The sequence below is a fragment of the Saccostrea echinata genome, unplaced genomic scaffold (genome assembly GCF_033153115.1).
Source record: "Saccostrea echinata isolate AGI-Se365-2 ecotype Australia unplaced genomic scaffold, CSIRO_AGI_Sech_v1 ptg000033l, whole genome shotgun sequence".
Taxonomy (NCBI): domain Eukaryota; kingdom Metazoa; phylum Mollusca; class Bivalvia; order Ostreida; family Ostreidae; genus Saccostrea; species Saccostrea echinata.
In genome coordinates this window covers 31,161,788-31,180,897 of record NW_026889782.1, presented here as the reverse complement: position 1 = coordinate 31,180,897, position 19,110 = coordinate 31,161,788, and the positions used below count along the sequence as shown (strand labels likewise).

At 32.7% G+C, this 19,110-nt stretch overlaps 1 protein-coding gene across 1 annotated transcript; it reads right to left on the bottom strand.

The window, feature by feature from the left end:
• Positions 1 to 1,688: 1,688 nt before the first annotated feature.
• On the bottom strand, positions 1,689 to 14,809 carry LOC133198411 (angiopoietin-2-like). The gene is made up of 6 exons (XM_061334506.1): positions 14,384 to 14,809; positions 11,959 to 12,096; positions 10,879 to 10,913; positions 10,404 to 10,500; positions 8,621 to 8,788; positions 1,689 to 4,504 (listed from the first exon to the last, which is right to left on the bottom strand). The coding sequence occupies exons 1-6, from the start codon at positions 14,784 to 14,786 to the stop codon at positions 4,251 to 4,253; spliced, it is 1,095 nt and encodes a 364-aa protein (XP_061190490.1). The 5' UTR covers positions 14,787 to 14,809; the 3' UTR covers positions 1,689 to 4,250.
• Positions 14,810 to 19,110: the final 4,301 nt, after the last annotated feature.

The window sequence follows — 19,110 nt, the reverse complement described above, 5'->3', positions numbered from 1 at the left end:
ATATGTTAACTTTTAAAATTGACTTGGAGGTAGGCGGGAGAACAATGCTATCGTTCGAAGCCCTTCACCGGTATATGGTGACGTCTCTATATGATTGAACAATTCTCGATTGGGACGTTCAGCAACATACAATTAATAAATGATATATTTTTATCCTCACAAAAAATATAATCCCTTAATTATAAGCGATTTACGCCAAGGAAAATGCCTTCACTTGTTTTGCTGTTGATAGAGAGGCTAAATTGTTTATATGATAAGAAAAGTACAAGTTTAAGTGTCTGTGTTAGAAATTTGATGCGCGCTTCCAATGCACACATAAATTGAATTGATGAGAGCAATGATACGCGCATCGTAAAAATTATTGGTCTTATCAATTGTGCGCGTATTAATTCAATGGACGAGAGTAATAACTGATTTGATGCAAGCATCAATTAATTTATTTAAGGAATTATTTATATCATCAAGTAATTAAAGATACCTTCAATAAGGGAATCTTATGATAAGTTGGCGCTCCACACAGAAATAATAGCGAAATAAATGGAGTGCTTGGCTTACTCCTTGCCCCTATATTCCCCTCTTAATATCTACACTATTACATGTGCGGATCTAGGAAAAGAAACAAAATAATTTGAAAAATAATATTAATAGGGATGTCAACAAATATTCGATTCCTCGACTATCGTTCGATCATATCGACTATCGACTAAGATTTATTTACTGGATTATTCGTTAAATATTTCCTACCTAGTAGCAATTTTAAATTAAAGGTAATAAACTTAGATTCTCCTAATTCATTTATTAACAGATCAATGTTCTCGTTAGTAAACTCAGGGGGAGGTTAAACTGTTCAAAGTAAATTATTTGCATGTCAATTTATGATCGGCAAACATGCCTCCAAAATCTACGGTCTAAATCAAAAGTTATGTGAAAATGAACTTGCATTCTGTAGTGGAACATCAAATATGATGTATCATATTACATGTGAATATGCTGAATCCGTCAAACGTAGCGATATATTCAAGTGAAACTTTCCCAGTAAATTCTTCGCAAAAATGTCAAAGTGCGGAGCCAGAAAAAATGTTGCTATCACAAACTTGATCATCAAGAATTGTCTACCTCTTATTGCTATAAATGGAGAGAGCTCACAAGAATGATTTGGTACTATAGATCCAAATAATAAAGATCCATATAATAAAGCTTCAACCTGCAATTCCATAAGATCTCGCTTAACGCAACTATTCATGAAGAATAATTCAACCTGCAATTCCATAAGATCTCGCTTAGCGCAACTATTCATGAAGAATAATTCAACCTGCAATTCCATAAGATCTCGCTTAACGCAACTATTCATGAAGAACAATTAAACAGCTGTTACATAATTGTAAATGCATTTAAACTGGGGGAGAGTTATGAGCGTAATTAAATGGTCGTTTCTTTCTGATATCAATATCATGCAGTAATTTCAAGATTGTTTTGATTTTTTGCACAAAATCTCATAATTAAAATTTATCGCAAGCTCTTTCTCTCTCTCTCTCTCTCTCTCTCTCTCTCTCTCTCTCTCTCTCTCTCTGTTTTAATAAGTGGGACGCTTTAATAACTGTTTACCAGTCAAAGGGCACAAGACACTTTCAAATGGCTTCAATTAACGGGTACATGTACTTGCGTTATGAAAAGAAAGAACAAATGCGAGCGTTTGATATCCTTTATTTAGATTAATGTGCAGTAAATATCATATTTGAAATCAAGTACATTGAATACATATATGGATTACTCAGAAAGTATTTATTATTCACAAATTCGTTGAACAATGGTGATAGCATATATTAAATAGTGTACAAGCAATTTGTAAAAGACAAATAGTGAAAATGACATGAAAAATTAATTTAATTTCGAGTACTCGACTATCGTTCGACTAAACCCTTCAACTATTCGAATAAACTGAATAAAATTGACATCCCTAAATATTAATAATTAATACATGTAATAATTACTAGCAATGATGGAAAAAATAATGTAAGACATGGTAAATTAAATATTTTTAATATAAACGTACAAATATTTTTCAACGTCTTAGCTTGGCGGTTTGAAAAGCCTATGACCTGCATATCCATAATCATAGATCCAAACCTGTATTCTGGTGTCGAAAAATTCAAATATTGACTTTCTTTGACCTTTTAAAAAAATAAATTAAGAACTTTTGAAGGGACAGAGTTAAGTTTGTTGAGAAGGTGTTCAAGACATAACTGTTTATTTACATGAGGTAGTAATGAATCAAAAGAAATATCGTGTATAATAGGTTTATTGTTAGAACGATGTCCATGGCTACTCTTAAATCTCTGTATATTCTTAAAAAGTCCCATCACATTCACATTTCTACAATGTAGACTTGAAAGATTCCCAACGTTATCGACATTGTCATTGCTACCTTATGGAAAGGCTTTGCCTAGTTTTCTAATCCAATATTCTTCTTGTTGTCTACGGAAAGGTGTACTCAATGATCGGCTTTTAGTATGATGGTAAATCTTTTCTAGAATTCTAAATTTCATTGTCAAAATAGAATGATCAGGTTAATTTAAGTGCTTGTAGAGAAGCTGTCGGTCTCTGTTTTGAATTTGAAATTTAAGTCCCGATATTCCTTTATTAAGTGAACCCTTGGTTTGACCAACGTAAAGAAGCACATAAGGGTAACATTCTATTCCGTAGACAACACAATGTTTTAAAATTCAATCGGAAAATTTTACTTTCTCGGATTTTGACGAGATGCCGAGGTAGAGTCCTTTTTAATATGCAACAACACACCAATTGTTAATATATTCATGTATTTAAGCACATTTTTCACTTTTATAAAGATTTCATAAATTATATTAGTCAATCAGAAAATGATAAAAATGAGAAAAATACCATCTCCGTCGTAATTGATAAAGAATGAGGGTAACAATAATGCTCTTCTTATGTCAGTCGTACGCTAATACGTTGCCCGAACTCTTAAAAAAAATTGATTAGATTTTTTCATCAAGTTTTCCTTGACAAACTGTTAAATACTTGCATAAACATCCAGCCTTCATAATAATTACTTCATATAGACAAAAAATTGAAAATTGTATTAGTTCATTGTCGCAAACCCCCGCCAAAATGTACGATCCTGTCCCATTCTGGCCGTGGTTGAATGAGAAGAGGATATTTCGTAGCTCATTAAAATATTGACAAATGCAAGTAAAGCATAGTCGGATAATGAACTTTGACGCGATCTTTCGATACCCAATCGCAGTATACGAAACATTTCTTGTATACTGTTGATGTCAATTGTTTATTTCAATTGCGATGGAAACAAATATTGTCATTGGCTGAACATGACGTCACAATTTTAAGGCGTAAATATTCAAGATTACAAGACACGTTTTGTGATCAAACAGCTACGGGTAGGAGAGAGCTGTATGCGGACTCCGGACCATGGCTTTAGACGATGGTATTCGTTATAGCAAAAGTGCTTTTTGTTAAGCGTTTTGTATAGATCTGACAGACCGAATATTTGTTTAACGTTATAATAAACACTACATTTCACTATAATAAGTCACATTTACTTTCTTTTTCCTTGTACATTGTTTCATGGCAACATGTCCTTGAAAACAGAACTGTACGTATATGTAATAAAATTGCATTTTTGTAAGCCTCGATAGTAAATAAAGCATTTTTTGGCATTTGCATATATATTTTTTTTTCAAAATATAAATAGAATCTGATAGTATTGATACGAGTTATACAGCAAGTGGTAGAAAGAAAGGAAGAAAATGACAAGAAAATTCAAGTACCCATATCTTTAAAATCAAGTATATATGCTTTTTATTTAATTGATTTTTAAAACTTAAGGGTACATTTTTTTCGTCTTGTTGTGGGAAAATCCATTTGCTATTCAAAGGAAAACAGGCAAACAGGAGGAAAATTTAAGTCCTAACTTCATTGATGGGAATGATTTTTTTCACATTTTGCTATGTCAAAAATAAAATATTCTTTTTTATTCTATATGTTACAATATTTTCACCATATGAAAATAGAACTCGATTCCTTGATAAAGTGTTGTGTATTTCTAAAATGACAAAAATAAAAAATTAAAAAAAAAATTAAAAAATTCTCTCAGCAAATTTCTGTGTGAAGAATTAAACGTCTACAATTGATGGTTAACCGAAAGTAAGCTGAAATTCTAAATATTTTATCTTCACTATTCATTTTTCAATGAACAACATGAAACACGATCAGTGAGGTTTTATCATCATTAGAGTCTCCTTTATTTCATAACCATTACGAACTGTTGGAGTCCAAGGCTCATACCAGAATTGCGGAGACCAGGGACCGTTAAGGAAGGCGTCGTGACAGTTATTGAACCACCAGCCTCCTTTTTTGTTAGCAGCACAGTTTTCACTAGCTCTGTCATTGTCTTGGTCTGTGGTGGAGAAGTACATACCAAACAAATTATCGGTTGAACTCCACGTGTTTAACATACTGTCACCTGTAGTATAAAAGGACATATTGTATATGTACTGAAAAAAGTAGGCTTTTTCATTTTATGAGATTCAGCAGAGAGAATGATGCGCAAATTCATGATTACTGTTGATAATTGAATTAAATGAAGGATTCGATTCAATTCATAGATTTGTGGCCAAATATCCAATCTGAAATTTTCAAGGCTTTCAGAATCGAGCTGAATTCAAGTATGGCTTATATTTACAATGATATATGTTCGTGATTCTGTGTAATACTTAATTTGTTTTAATTCAATATCAATAACTGAAAGTTATTCATGAAACAAGTCTGTCTATCGTGGTAGTTATGAAAGTGCTAATAAAATGTAGTTATAAATATACCAATTTAAACAAATCAGGAAACGTGAATTCCTTGTAGAAATCAACAAGTACTCCTCGTATACACATTATGTCAAGATTGTCACGTGAATTGCACGAAGTGTAGCTTTTGTTGACGTTATTGCTTTAACTATGGTTGATATAATTGAGGTATTGACGTCAATATACTAAAGGGCATAATTTGCCCAGATAGCATGACTACGTTGGCCCAACGTTGGCTAATGGTTGGATCGTTGGCCGATGGTTGGCGTTGGGTGTACAACGTTGGCCCAACGTTGGGCCAATGTCAACATAACACTATTTTACTCAAAAGCCGAGGTTGGTTGGGGATCCAACGTTGGGCCAACGTTGGGCCATTGTTGTTAGCTTGTCACCCCTAAGTTGACGGAGTTTGTTGGGAGACTACAAGGTTGGCCCAACGTTGGGCCAATGTCAACATAACACTATTTTACTCAGAAGCCGAGGTTGGTTGGGGATCCAACGTTGGCCCAATGTTGGGCCACTGTTGTTAGCTTGTCACCACTAAGTTGACGGAGTTTGTTGGGAGTACACATTGGGCTAACATTGTGAATTACGTCCCTATTTTGATACATTTTGTTGGGTAGACAACGTTGAGCCAACGTTGGGGTGAAGTCAGAATTCAGGGAACAGGGTGAAGTGTTCTTTATATAATCGGACAAAGACAGAGAGAGTGAAAGTAAAAGATAAAAAATAGTTAATTATATGTATTTAATGTTACACATACCGTGTGTTCTTAATAAACATGCATGGTGATGTATCAAGCTATTTAAGGTCAGACGATACGTTCCTCAAATATCTGTTTTGTATATCTTCGTATTGTATGGAAAATACTCAAAATCTTAAATACTTTCTGATTTCTAAACTGATTTCTAATCGTCTTTGAAAATTGAAACACTAAAAAGCGTGATATTGGCAAATTAAGTTTTTTCCAAAAGGATTTTATAGGAAACAACATCCTCCGGTATCTTGCACAAATGCCTGGTAAGGTACCTCAATTTTTTGCGAGTAAACATATGAAAGTAGTAATACTTCAATGACAAAATCTTAGAAAAAAAATATATATTATTGAGGAACGTATCGTCTGTCCTTAACGTAAAATATGCTTAAATCTTTAAACGTAGTAATAAATTAAATGTTTTTGAGAATCACATAAACATTTATTTAATTATGCATAAATCTAAATTAACTTAATTGCATGTCAAAAAAATAAAATGAAAATATAAGACGAACACACTATATAAAGACTCCCATTACATAATTTTTCTAAAGTGTTGGATTTAGGGAGCATATTCCAAGATAAGAGCACATTTTCTGACCAAGCAATTAGGACAGGGGTTTTCACAGCGTGAGACTGGCCAGTTTCTATTGTAATCGTGATATCTGATAGGACGGGATGGTCAAATCTGCATCTTTTTAGCACGTCCAACATTATAATCACTGAGGTTTCCCACAGAAGAACGTTGAAGGTGTTATGTAAAAAAGAAAGCTTTAAATTTGAAATGTGTGTTCTTTGTGTGGATTTTTAAAGCTGTGTCAAGACATTTCATATACAAAAATGTAAGTACCATTTACCTCAAATTATTTCAGATTTTAATGCACAAAATGCAAAGTTTGTTTATCTAAACATGCTAAATGCAATCTTTTATCTTTTTTTTTTCTAAGCTTGCTTAAGTTTTATGTAACTAGTTCAGTTGCTAATTACTGTGCCTTTTCTGCATGATGTATAAATCATAAAATAAAACGTATCATTGTTACCATTAAAATCTAATTTGTTCACGGTTAACAGCTCTTGAGCTTCATTTTTGAAAAAATGGTAAAATAAGTGCATCAACCGGGACTGTAACAAAGGAAAATATATAATCACCTCCACATTCCAACTGCATTTGGATTCATAAATTTTATTTATTTTTGAATACATATCTTTGAAAGTTTGGCTGGGTCAGTTTCATAATCATTTAGACATCTATAAAATTCTGTCATATATTTTCTATCAAATGTTAAAAAAAGAAATCAAGAAGTTATTACTTGGTGCATTAATGGAAAGCAAATCTCTTCTTTATAGATTTTAATTCTCATTCTATTTAATTGGTGGAAATAACTTTGCGACTAAAGAGGAGAGTATTTGCTGCCAAAGTTCTCTAACAAAATTGCAAGGAATTCCATTGGATGGGCAAATGAGGAAAACCAGCTTTTTCAAAGATGATGGGGATTTAAAAAAGTAAGTAATAAAATTTCCCCCAGAAAAATACTATAGTCGTACATTGCTACTAAATGTAGAAAAATATAATAAGATTACTAATTTAAAAAAGAATACAAAATAATTAAAATATCCATTGTATTAATAGTTTCTAATGCAAGGAATGAATTACTATGAACTTGTATAAAGTACGACTTTACTTTTAGTTTTCAGCATTTCTCTTTATTTTGAGATTTGCTAAATGGATTTAACATTTATCTATTTAAAAGGAGCTGTTCGAACTAACTGCTTGTGTGTCAGATAAATTTCTATGGAAATTAGCAATTCCACTGCATGTGATCATGAAGGAAGAATGAGTACAGACAGGGAAAGAAAGAAGGAAATGCGTTCAAAAATGAAACAGAGGACAGTGATTGGTTATTAACCTGTTAACAAGTGAATTTGCGAAAAAAGTGTATATTAACAATAAGTGGAAAAGTTTGGAAATTGATTCTAGATACATATTTTAATCTTTAAAAAGGGCAAAATTATTTATTGTTTTAATTATTTTCAAAATAAATTTGTTATTTTATACTTTCATTTGCTTAATTCCCTTGTGTAGAAACAATTAATTCCATCACTAATAATTTATTTTGTTCTGATTAAATATAAGAAGTTAAACAAGCCTGTTATTATTTTTTATTTATTTTAGCTAACTTGTATTTTCAAGCATAGGATTGGAGGTAGATTTTTTTTCTGATTGTAGAGACGATCGGATTAGTTCATTTGCAGATTTGTAACAATTTAATATGACTTACACATTAGGCCAATGTTGGTCCAATACATCGGGCCAACATTGGACCGATGAGCAAACTGACATTGGGCCAATATCATTTCCCAACGTTGGCCCAATGTAATCAATGACGTTGGCCCAACATTGACCCAATGTCGCATTCATTGGGCCAATGTTGGCTCAATGTTGGACCAATATCTGTAGAATCACACTTTACATTGGGCCAACGTTGGCCCAACATATCGGGCCAATATTGGGCCGATGAGCAAACTTACATTGGGCCAATGTCATTTGCCAACATTGGCCCAATGTAACCGATGACGTTGGCCCAACGTTGGCCCAATGTTAGCTGGCTATCTGGGTGGCTAGGCGGAAACCCTTTTGTTGATCAGTAATACTTATACCTGGCCGCTTATATATTCTAACTAAGTATTATTACTCGTATTATTGATTTTTGAAAAAAAAATACTTGGTAAGCTTAATGGAATTCCAGTGATGATAATCTATTTTTAGCTTTCCAGAAAAATACAAAGTCGTGCAAAAATGATGAAAAAAGTAATTTACCTTGAAAACACTTTGACCTTATCAGAAGTTTCTTACATTACTATGACTCGGAGGGAAATACAGAGGTAACATAATATCAAGGTAGTCAATGCTCTATCAAAAAATTGGCTTCTCTCCTTTTTACTAATTCTCTCTCTCTCTCTCTCTCTCTCTCTCTCTCTCTCTCTCTCTCTCTCTGTAGATTGATAGTCAGACATTCTATTTACTTACCCAATGTTCCGATAGCTGGGCCTCCAAGGAAGAGTTTGTATTTGTTTGCCTCATCGGAAACAGAAAACTGATGATATAATTCGTAGAACGTTGTGCCATTTTGTAAAGTAATAGAGACATACAGAGATGAGTTCCTTTCCTTGGTAAGATGGTGAATGACGTCATTTCCTTCAATATCATTTTGTACGAATTCATTATTAATAATATAATAATATGTTTAATTCAGAATAGTTGTACATGTATTGTATTTTAGCCTATCAGACTGGAATATTACACATCCACCCACCCACCCACACACACACACACATCCACACACACACACACACACACACACACACACACACACACACACACACACACATTTATATATAAATTGGAAAATATGTCTTAATTTAAAAATTTACTTCTTTACATGCTCTAAATGATAAAAGGCTGTTATTTGGTCAGAAAGAATAGCGTTTAAGTATTTCAATGTAAATCAATAAATAATGTAAAAACGTAAGTAGAATTGCAAAAATAATCATGTCTATTATATGCTCCTTTGTTTACTAGAAATATATTTATTTTCAAAATGTGCACTCAATTGGTTCAGAAAGGCATGTAAGTTTAAAAAAAAATGTTTGAGTTGCAAATGTTAGGTTATTGAATGCTAATGCAGTGAAACTTTTCCAAACCCGCCCCCCCTGAAAACCGGTTCTCCCTAAATATCGGCCGAATTTATAATTCCCGACAAAATTCTTAACATTTCTTTAAACATTTATTCCCATAAGACCGGTCATCCCTGAAAACCGGACACCGGCCACTTTTCCAAGAACTAAGTGTAAGAAACATAGCTAATTTTTCCTCATGATACCGGCCACTTTTTGATTGCAAGAATTATAGTTGTCGTTGGCCAGAGTGTAAGTATTGACCGGCCAAAGGTGTGAAAAATACCAACCAGAAGTCAGAGGTGTGAAAAACTACAAACGGCCTCTTGGGGTTCTCTGTTGTTTTGTACCCGTGTTGTGAAGGGGTAGTCACCTTGCCAGACTACGTAAGTGAACGATCTAAGTTTTGTACACATGATTAAGCTTCATGAATCATTAAAATATCAAACAACTATTGAATTAATAAAATATCAAACACATAATGAATAAACAAAATATCGCGCTCCATGTTGCATCATACTTTTAAATAGACATAAGCGCCCTTAGAATTGGACACTGAACAAAGACAAAAGTTGAGAAAAAAAAAAATAATGTTTATCAAAATATTCATTTCATGATTAAAAGAACAGAAATTTTGCTGAGAAATGTTGTAATTATTTACTTTTCACTAAGTACAAACAAATTTATAAATGACGTAAGCGATATCCATATGCATGTAGATAGTTTAGGTATGGAGATATTTTGCAAATGATAAATAAAGTACCTCTCCATAGTTTTTTTCTGTTCTTATTTTAAAATTAATCTTTTAAAAATCAACAGGTATGTCGAAATTATCCTTACTAACTGAACAATGATCATGAATTTTTACACCCTCGGTATACATTAGGTACCTGCCGATAATTAATCATGTGCTGACGACCGACAATCAGCTGGCCGGTTGAGAGAAGTTTTACTGTAGTTCAATACGATATCATATAACATTAATTTCAACAAAGTTAAGTTACACTCAGATAACAAGATATGAATTGAAAATGTGCCATAATTGAACAAATTAGCATTCCTTAAGATATTTTCAGATGAGCATTTACCACTCAAGTTGGTAAATAAGTCTAAAGCGGACAAAAATAAGAATTTACCAATCCAATAAGAGGAATGTGGATTTCCAAAACCCTTTTTGAACTCCTTCCATGTCTTGCTAAAGGTCACTGATCCACTGATCCGCTTCTGGATTGCCTAGAGTTTACAAAGTATTTATTAAAATTCTTGTCATTCTTAGCTATAATTGTACTGTTAACCTTATTTTTCAATACATTATCTATTTGCATCATTTCAGTCATTTAAGGCACTGTACTATTTTTTTAAAATCACTATTTATACTTAAATCTATTAGATGTTTTTTCGCCGATAACGGTATTTTTTTCAGAGGAAAATTATATACTAGTAAATTCCATAAACTGTTAGTGAGAGAGATTAAGAGAGAGAGAGAGAGAGATCTTGATCTTACTGTCCATCCTCCGCCATTAGTCACCATATCACAGTAAACGTCTACATGGCTTTCGTTTCCAAAGGGATATATCTGATATATACACCAGATTGTGTTTGTCCGTTAACCTTGAGGTCTTTACAATCTGCATTTAGTTTTAACCCTGTTTGAAATAAAGCAGCAATTAAAAAAAAAATGATTACCAGATGCAATCTTGTTGAATAGATGTTCGGTAAGATTGACGATATCATTATATGGAAAAGTACATTGTTCTACATACATGTAAAAGCCCAAATGACTAACTATATTCAGAAATATTTAAAAAATAGAACATGAACACATCTTAATAGTTTTTAAGATACATACTGGTCTGTTTGTTAAGAGATATTAAGATTCTAAGCATGTCACAGAGGCCATAATCGGAAAATAAGAAGGGCTTTGAATGAATGGTTTAAAAGTTAAAGAAATTACATCGTTATAAAGATTTCTTAAATACTATTAGATTGGTGGTCGTGAAATATGTATACTTTGTTTACGTCAGGTCAAGAATATTTCACTGATTTCCATTGCAATTTAAGTTGTATCTGGGTATTTTTTGCCAATAAACAGTGTGGTATATGTTGTCTCAATCGAAGAACCGGTCTATGAAACTCGAATCCAAGACTTATGTATCGATCCTTTAACGCTATGTGAAATGACGAGAGACCTTCGCTATAACTACATTTCCACGCCAGAGACTTATTAAAGACTTTGCATCAGTAATTATTACAAAAAGATAGTTTTTAAAATATGTTTATATTTTCCCTGATGCATATTGCAGCACCGTTGTGACTACAAAAAGGAGACCGGACCTCATTGAAACAGGAAATATTATTATTAGATTTTGCTGTTAGATAAATCCGACATAGAGAGCTATAGAAAGATACTTAATTAGGTACACTTGCGAATTTATGTCGCACAAGTCGACGCAGTTTACATGCAGTTAGAGGTGGATCAAGTAATGGCATCATCAACTTTGCTTGCTATAGTTATATTCTGAAAACCCTTTAAGACCTTATTTAATTGCTTTCACTTTTCTTTCAATTTCAAATTGATTTCTTTTTAAAAATTATCCAAAGTGTTACATTAAGTGCACCAGGTATTGAAAAAAGGCATTTTAGTTGTACTTAAACCTCCAGATTGAAATGAAATGTTGTTATAATACATACTAGTTAAGTTAAGGTTGGTCAGCAAATCTCTGATTTCCATGTTATCCTGTCGCAGTTGATCTACTTCTCGCTGGAGCCTTCTATGCTCGGTCAGAAATGTTTGAAATTGTTCTATCTTTTCATTACTCTTGCACGCAGCTATTTCATTCAAATCAATATAATTAGAACTTGTATAAAATAAACTAGACATGAAGAAAATTGTCCTCACTGTTGCCATGACTTAACTTTCTCGTTGTCCTGACGAAAACATTTCTTGTTTATATCCTCAAGTTTAAATATCCGCTGAACAGGACGTTTTTAAATAGTTCTATGTAAGACAGCAGTTTTACCGCATCCCTTAAATGTTTAGTCATGAATTTCTTGGAACACAGCAAAGATGATTAATACTTCAAACAAGTTCCTTAAAGCATGGATTTGTTATCAAAAGGTAACATCATTCTGTATGAATAAACAGAATACACAAATGAAATATATGGAGATAACGAACAGTATTCAAGCTCAAAAGTCGATCAATCAATACAAAACAGGAGCAGAGCAAACACGGACCTCCAAACATCAGAGGTGGGATCAGGTGCCATGGAGGAGTGAGCATCCCCTGCCGACCGGTTACACCCGCCGTGTGCTCCTTGTCATGATCGGGAAATAACGGAAAAATCCGTCGACAATTCAGTGTGTAAATAATGGCCTAACAATTGGTGTGAAAAACGACAGTCAAATGTAATTTATTATATTTTTTCATAAAGATACTGAATGAGATCCTTTTCAGAGGTATCCTAAATTTTGGACAATCCTTGATTATTCGCACATACTAATTTTTCATAAAACTTGATCATTTTAAGGAATTTCTTGAATGATAATTTAAAAAGAAGAATTTTATGACACATTCCTGCAATGAAACAAGAAGAAATTAATGAATGAAGTTGATCCATTTAAAACCAATTAAAGAACGTCATGGTGTCTAGACTTTTAGAATGTATATGCAGGTATCAATAAAACCTTTTAGTGCAAATGCTCATTTATCGATATTCAAATTGTTTGTGGCGTCGGCTTGCCACCTAATAAATCCAATTTAAGATATTTTTCAATCAAACCGTTTTACTTTTCTGAAGAAAAAAAAAGGGACCAGTAGACCCATATGATCACTTTTTAATTTTTTTTTTTTCGTTTATATGTTTTAAATTTCTTGGTTAATCTATTCCTTTGTGAAAGATCAGAAGATCGAGAGGCATGTCAATATTGCCTACAATTTAACTACAGGCAAAGATGTTTTGATAGATTTTGACATATTTTTCCTCCATCGCAAACACTGGTTACTTCTGTGACCTGATGCGCGTCACAAAATAAGGGTTTATATAAAAAAGTCATACGCTATGACAAGTTGATTTTTCTTAGTTTGATAAGTCAGTGATAAATTTGCATGATTAAAATTATTTTTAAAAATCCTCTCAAATGGACGGCGGGAATTGTCTTTCTTTATAGATCTTACAAATGCATCAATCTGTACTCCGTTCAGCTTTCAAGGCTTAACTTTTTTTAAACAAATAGGATTTTTGCATATATTTAAAACCCTTTACAATATCTATTACAAATAATTATTTGGAAATTATTGAAATTATTGAATTTAGGGACGCGTTTGATTGACACAATCTTGCACTTTCACAAAGTAAACTTTACCCTTATTTCTTAAAATATGTGGAAATTTTGTTGTATATTAATGAAAAATATTAAAACTATTACCCAGAAAATTCAGAGTAGAAATATGACAAAGGAAAACTAGCTCGACCAGTATTGTCAGTACGTACTGAGTGATGTGTTCAGAGTTTAACAAATTGAACAAACCCGGTGAAACGTAAACATTATCAAAAACAGAGCTCATGCCCAGTTTACAAAAACAGTTTACGTTTTACCGGGTGTGTTCAATTTGTTAAACTCTCTTTTAAATAATCATATTAACAATTGTATAAATTCGACATTTATGATTTGCAAGAAAAAATAATATAAAAATGATATTTTACCCGTCAAAGCATTTTCATCGACTGCATAATGGTGACTTGTTGTGATTTAGGGTGGTTTAATGGTAGCTTAATGGACATTAATCACCAATAAGTTTGGCTTCATGGTTGGGTAATGGTGACTTAAAGATCGTTTAGAAGCATTTAGCACCTATAAGCTATCTTTAAGCCAGCATTAACCTACCATTAAGCGACCATTAAGGACCTGTAATGGCTTAATGGCAACTTAATGATGGTCATTTATTACTTAAAGAAAGCTTAAAGATGCTTAATGGTGACTTAAAGACGACCATTTAGCCAACATTAAGACAACCTTACCACACAAACACACACACACTTACACACACACACACACTCAATGAGAGAGAGAGAGAGAGAGAGAGAGAGAGAGAGAGAGAGAGAGAGAGGTTTACCTTTTTCGACAGTTTGCAGTGTCCTGTTATTAAAAAGTTCGTAGATATCGGCAATATTTTGCTCAATTTTCTGAATTTCTCTTTTCTGCTCCTGACTAAGCGTACCAAGCTGTCTTTTTAACGTTTCTATAGCCTGTTGTAAAGAGGAGATTATTGCTTTTGTAGACCCTATACTACGCTTCACAGAAGTAACGTCTTCAACTAATGCCTTTACATCCCTGACCCTGGCTAAACGGATGAGAGTTTCCTGGTTGATGATCTGTCGAAGAACATCGATCTCCTTGATTTCACGTCTGTCGTTTATTAAAGCTGTAGAGTTCGGATTGTTAGTACCGGTTAACAAGGAAGACACCATAGCTTTACAAATTGTAATGAAAATCGTAAACAGAAATACAGACTTCATTATTTGAATTTAGATGTAATATGACAATACGAAAGAACGCAGTGTTTCCGCTCGGAGATAAAATACGGTATATATAACCAAATTATTGGCGGATTTCCCAAAAGCAACTCAGTTTTATCACAATAATGTATGACAAATCTTGTTATTTCATGTGCTTAAGGATAGGCATATTATAACGGAAGTTCTGTCTTACTGTCCTTGCCTTGTCTTTCTATTCTGAAATTTGGAAATGGTATATAAGATGGCAACATTATATAGGATTTGAACCCCTTTGATATTTACAGTGAATATCCGGAATGACCCACGTTTAAAGTTTATATACCTGGCATTTATTTTACACTTGAATATTACAGATTTTTAAAAAAAAAAAAAAAAACCATAGAGAAACCGAGTTAACAAATGTTTTAATCCGGCATTTATTCTTGGCGAGACTAAATGAAAAAATGAAGATAACGAACACTGATCGATCAAAAAAAATCTACAAATACATATAAACCAATTTTGTGAACTTGGCATGAACGGATCCCCGGAAATAATAGAGGTAGGATCATGTGTCTAGGAAAGATAATCATCCCCTGTTGACCGGTCACACCCGCCATGAGCCCTATGTATTGACCAACTAGACGGAACATTCCGTAGTCAAATTTACTTTTAAGAAAAAAGATTCACAATTGGTATGAAACAGGTTAGCCAAAATACGACCTAATGATAGGTCAAATTTGCTAACAAGGTCATTATAAAAACAATAGAATTTAAGAAATGTTGACCTTAAACCAGGCATAGGAATGGGAAAACTAATTTTAATTGATAAAACAACGTCGTCGATATGACTGAATGTCAGATTGAAGGCCACGGCAAGTTCTTTTTTTTCTTCTGATGTAGAAGTTTTTATATGAATAGTATTTCATCTATTAAAACAGAACATAGATTGCATTTTGGTTGCTTAATAGTGATTTATAGATGTTTTAAATACATTAAGCATCTATAAATCTGGCTTAATATTGGCTTAATGGCTGCTTAAAGACTGTCTAGAGGCAGCCTTTAAGCGCCTAAAAACTATATTTAAGCCATCATTAAGCTACCTTTAATCATGCATTAGGTAGTTTGAAATGGCTTCATGGTACGTTAATGATGGTGTAAATATTAATTCAAGATAGTTTAAGGGTGCTCAATGGTAACTTAAAGACGACCTTTAAGCACCTATAAGACTTCTTCGAGCAAGTCTTAAAGGAAGTAATTCATCTTCTGGATTTTGCAGACTAACTTTACCTTAAAACATTGTCTAAAACATGTGAGATCTTGTTTGCGCTCTGGCAATTGCGATTTTATCGTTTGGCATGGATTTTTAATACGCATGCATAAGGGAAAACAGTTTCTTCATATTGCTATTAAACCCGACTTTTTACAAAACGAACATGAATGAAAAAAACAAAAAAAAAAACAAAATATATATGGCTAACATTTTCTATTTAATAGTCAGTAATCTTTTTTATTTATAATTTTAAGTAAATTTTTAGTAATTTAAAAGTGTTATTGTTTTTTAATTAAATTGAGCAAAAACAGTATTCATCTTGGTGTTCCGCGAGTATTGAAAATGCATATAGTTCTTACTGTGTATTATATCGCACAATTACTTGGTTTTATGTGTGTTATAAGATATTGAATGTTGAAGATTTCCAGTAGCTCAAAAGTCCATTAAAAATCGGGACAGAGCAAATACTGACCTGAAAACATCAAAGGTATAAGGTCAGGTGGAATTGTACTGGTATTGTACTGCTTTACTGCATCACAAATGTCTTCTTTTCTCCTTGTCATTAGTAATTATAATTCATCATATATATTCCGTAACACACATAGCGATGCTTTATCATCATAATGGATTCCTTTAGATCACTGCCATTACTGTCCAAATACCAATAGTAACTGTATACTTCAGCTACACCTCAAAAACATCATAACACTCTTAGTGGGTCTTTATCATCATACAATCTTTCCTTCAAATAAATGCCATTACTACCTGTGGTGCCAAAGACATATAAACATTATGTAACGCACTTGTTGATGCTTTATCATATCGCAATCTCATATCTAAGACTTGCTTGGATGCCAAAGACAAGTCATAAACATTCTGTAACATACGGAATGAGGCTTAATCATTATAAGAATCCCCTTTATATCACTCTCACCAGTAACTGGTGAATATCAAGGACACGTAATGAAAATGTTTTGAAACAAATAGTGGAGTTTGATAAAAAATTAATTCCCTTAGGAATTATTACAAGAAGGATCAACACACAACAATCAAACATGTTTAACTGTCTCTCTTGCTCTCTCTCCTTTTGATAACAAAGCAGCACACCTCGTCACAACCCTTGGGTCACGTAGATAACCTTCCAAATAAGATTTTATATGGTTTTTTTTTAATTTATTTATAAATAATCAAGTACGTTCGAGTACGAAGAAAGATGACACTGATTTAAATTATATATAACGTTTAAAAATATCAATTATCACAAATGATTGTTTGTCAAAGTAATTTTGTGAAAAAGGTGAAGATAACGAACAGTGATCGATTTAAAAAAAATCTACAAACAATGTGAATCTGTGAACATGCACATAAAACACAATACCCCGGATATTACACGGGTAGAATAGGGTGTCAAGGAGGAGTAAGCTTCTCCCGTTTACGCTCATACCTGCTATGAGCCCCATCTATTGATCTGGAAGACAGAACATTCTGTAGACAAAGAACTATAAATGGTTTGGGCAATTTTAGGCCCCCATTCAGAAAATGTTTGTATTTACTATGGGGAGTGATATGGCAAGTGTATTACTAAAAAATATATTTTAATTTGTTCAGGCATCCGGTTGTTAAGGAAATCGTCGCCAAAGACACGTACCTTCAGACCTGAAAATCTGGCATCTATTTTCATTTAATCAATCTTTAATTTTGATACCAACTATAATGTCTTCAGTAAATGTCTATATTCACTTTGGGATATGTCAAAGTGACTGTATTACCTAGAAAATATATTTTAAATTAATCAGACATTCCTATGCCATGGAAACCGTCTTCGAAAACGTATTTCTTCATACCTGAAAATCTTGCTATAATTGACATTTAACAAATCTTTAATTTTGGTAATATCTATAATATCTTCAGTAAATGTCCATATTAATACTTCGGGATATGCTAAGGTGACTGTATTATAAAGAAAAAATATTTTAAATTGATAAACCATTCCGTTGCCATGGACATCATCTTTAAAAAACGTATACTTTCAAATGTATAATTGTAGTAGCATCTATGATTTCTTCCGTAATGTCTATATTATTTATACTGTGGGATATGTTAATGTGAATGTATTGCTAAGGAAATATATATTAAATTAATCAGACATTCCGTTGCCATCTTTTAAAAAACGTATACATTCAGATCTGAAAATCTAGATTCTGTTGTTATTTAACCAAACTTTGATTGTCATAAAAACAATCGTTAATTTTGATACAGTCTCTAATCCCTTCGTTCCGATTTTTTGTTAAAATATACATCTCATAGTAAAATGAAAATTATTAATTTTAACGAAAACTATTTTTTGAAGGGGGTGGGAGATGAGTCATAACAAGTAATCAACTTGTCCGTCTGACCATTAATCTGTCCATCAATGCAGTCGTTTTCGACATTAACTTGTAACTAAGAAACAATAAAAGGTTATATTCTATATATAGGATTAGCTCTATCTTTGATTTGATGTCTTTTCAACAAATTAAAAGCCATGGCAAAAACATTGACTAATTTGTGTTGAATTCATAATTCATACTTTATAATGAAAAAATATGGATTCCCTTGCTTCACTAAACGTGAAGGTGACCCAAGACTAGCATTTATATTGCAATATGAACATCATTAATTCTGTGCATAGTATAATCATATTTGAATTGCAGAAATAAGAAGTCAAACATAAAGTCATTTTAAATACTTGTCAAAATGAATTAAATGTATCAGATATATGTTAAAATCACGCATTAAACGATTGAGGGGCAGTATGAAAACCATCCATCCTTCTGTATTCAATAATTCAGAAGTGAAAAAAGAGAATTAGATAGATTACACGATCAGTACGTACTGGTCCCTGCTGACAAAGCAGGTAACCACATTGTCTTTGTTTGTAAGGCTCATTTTATAAATTATATTTAGAAATTGTTTATACGTAGAGCATGCTCTTGCGTATCGAATCAACTGAGAGATATAAACCCCGTCTGCAGGTGATGAAGATATATTGCTGCATAAGTAAGGGAAGTTGACGATTGAAACGTTTAAGTC

Bases quoted from the DNA above. Each gene is read 5' to 3' on its own strand.
- LOC133198411 (XM_061334506.1), bottom strand. From the start codon at position 14,786: ATGAAGTCTGTATTTCTGTTTACGATTTTCATTACAATTTGTAAAGCT. The intron at 10,914-11,958 runs GTATGTATTATA...TATTTCAAACAG, and splicing joins GACCAACCTTAACTTAACTA to GGTTAAAACTAAATGCAGAT. The intron at 8,789-10,403 runs GTAAATTCTTAT...ATGATATTGAAG, and splicing joins ACATTCCTCTTATTGGATTG to GAAATGACGTCATTCACCAT.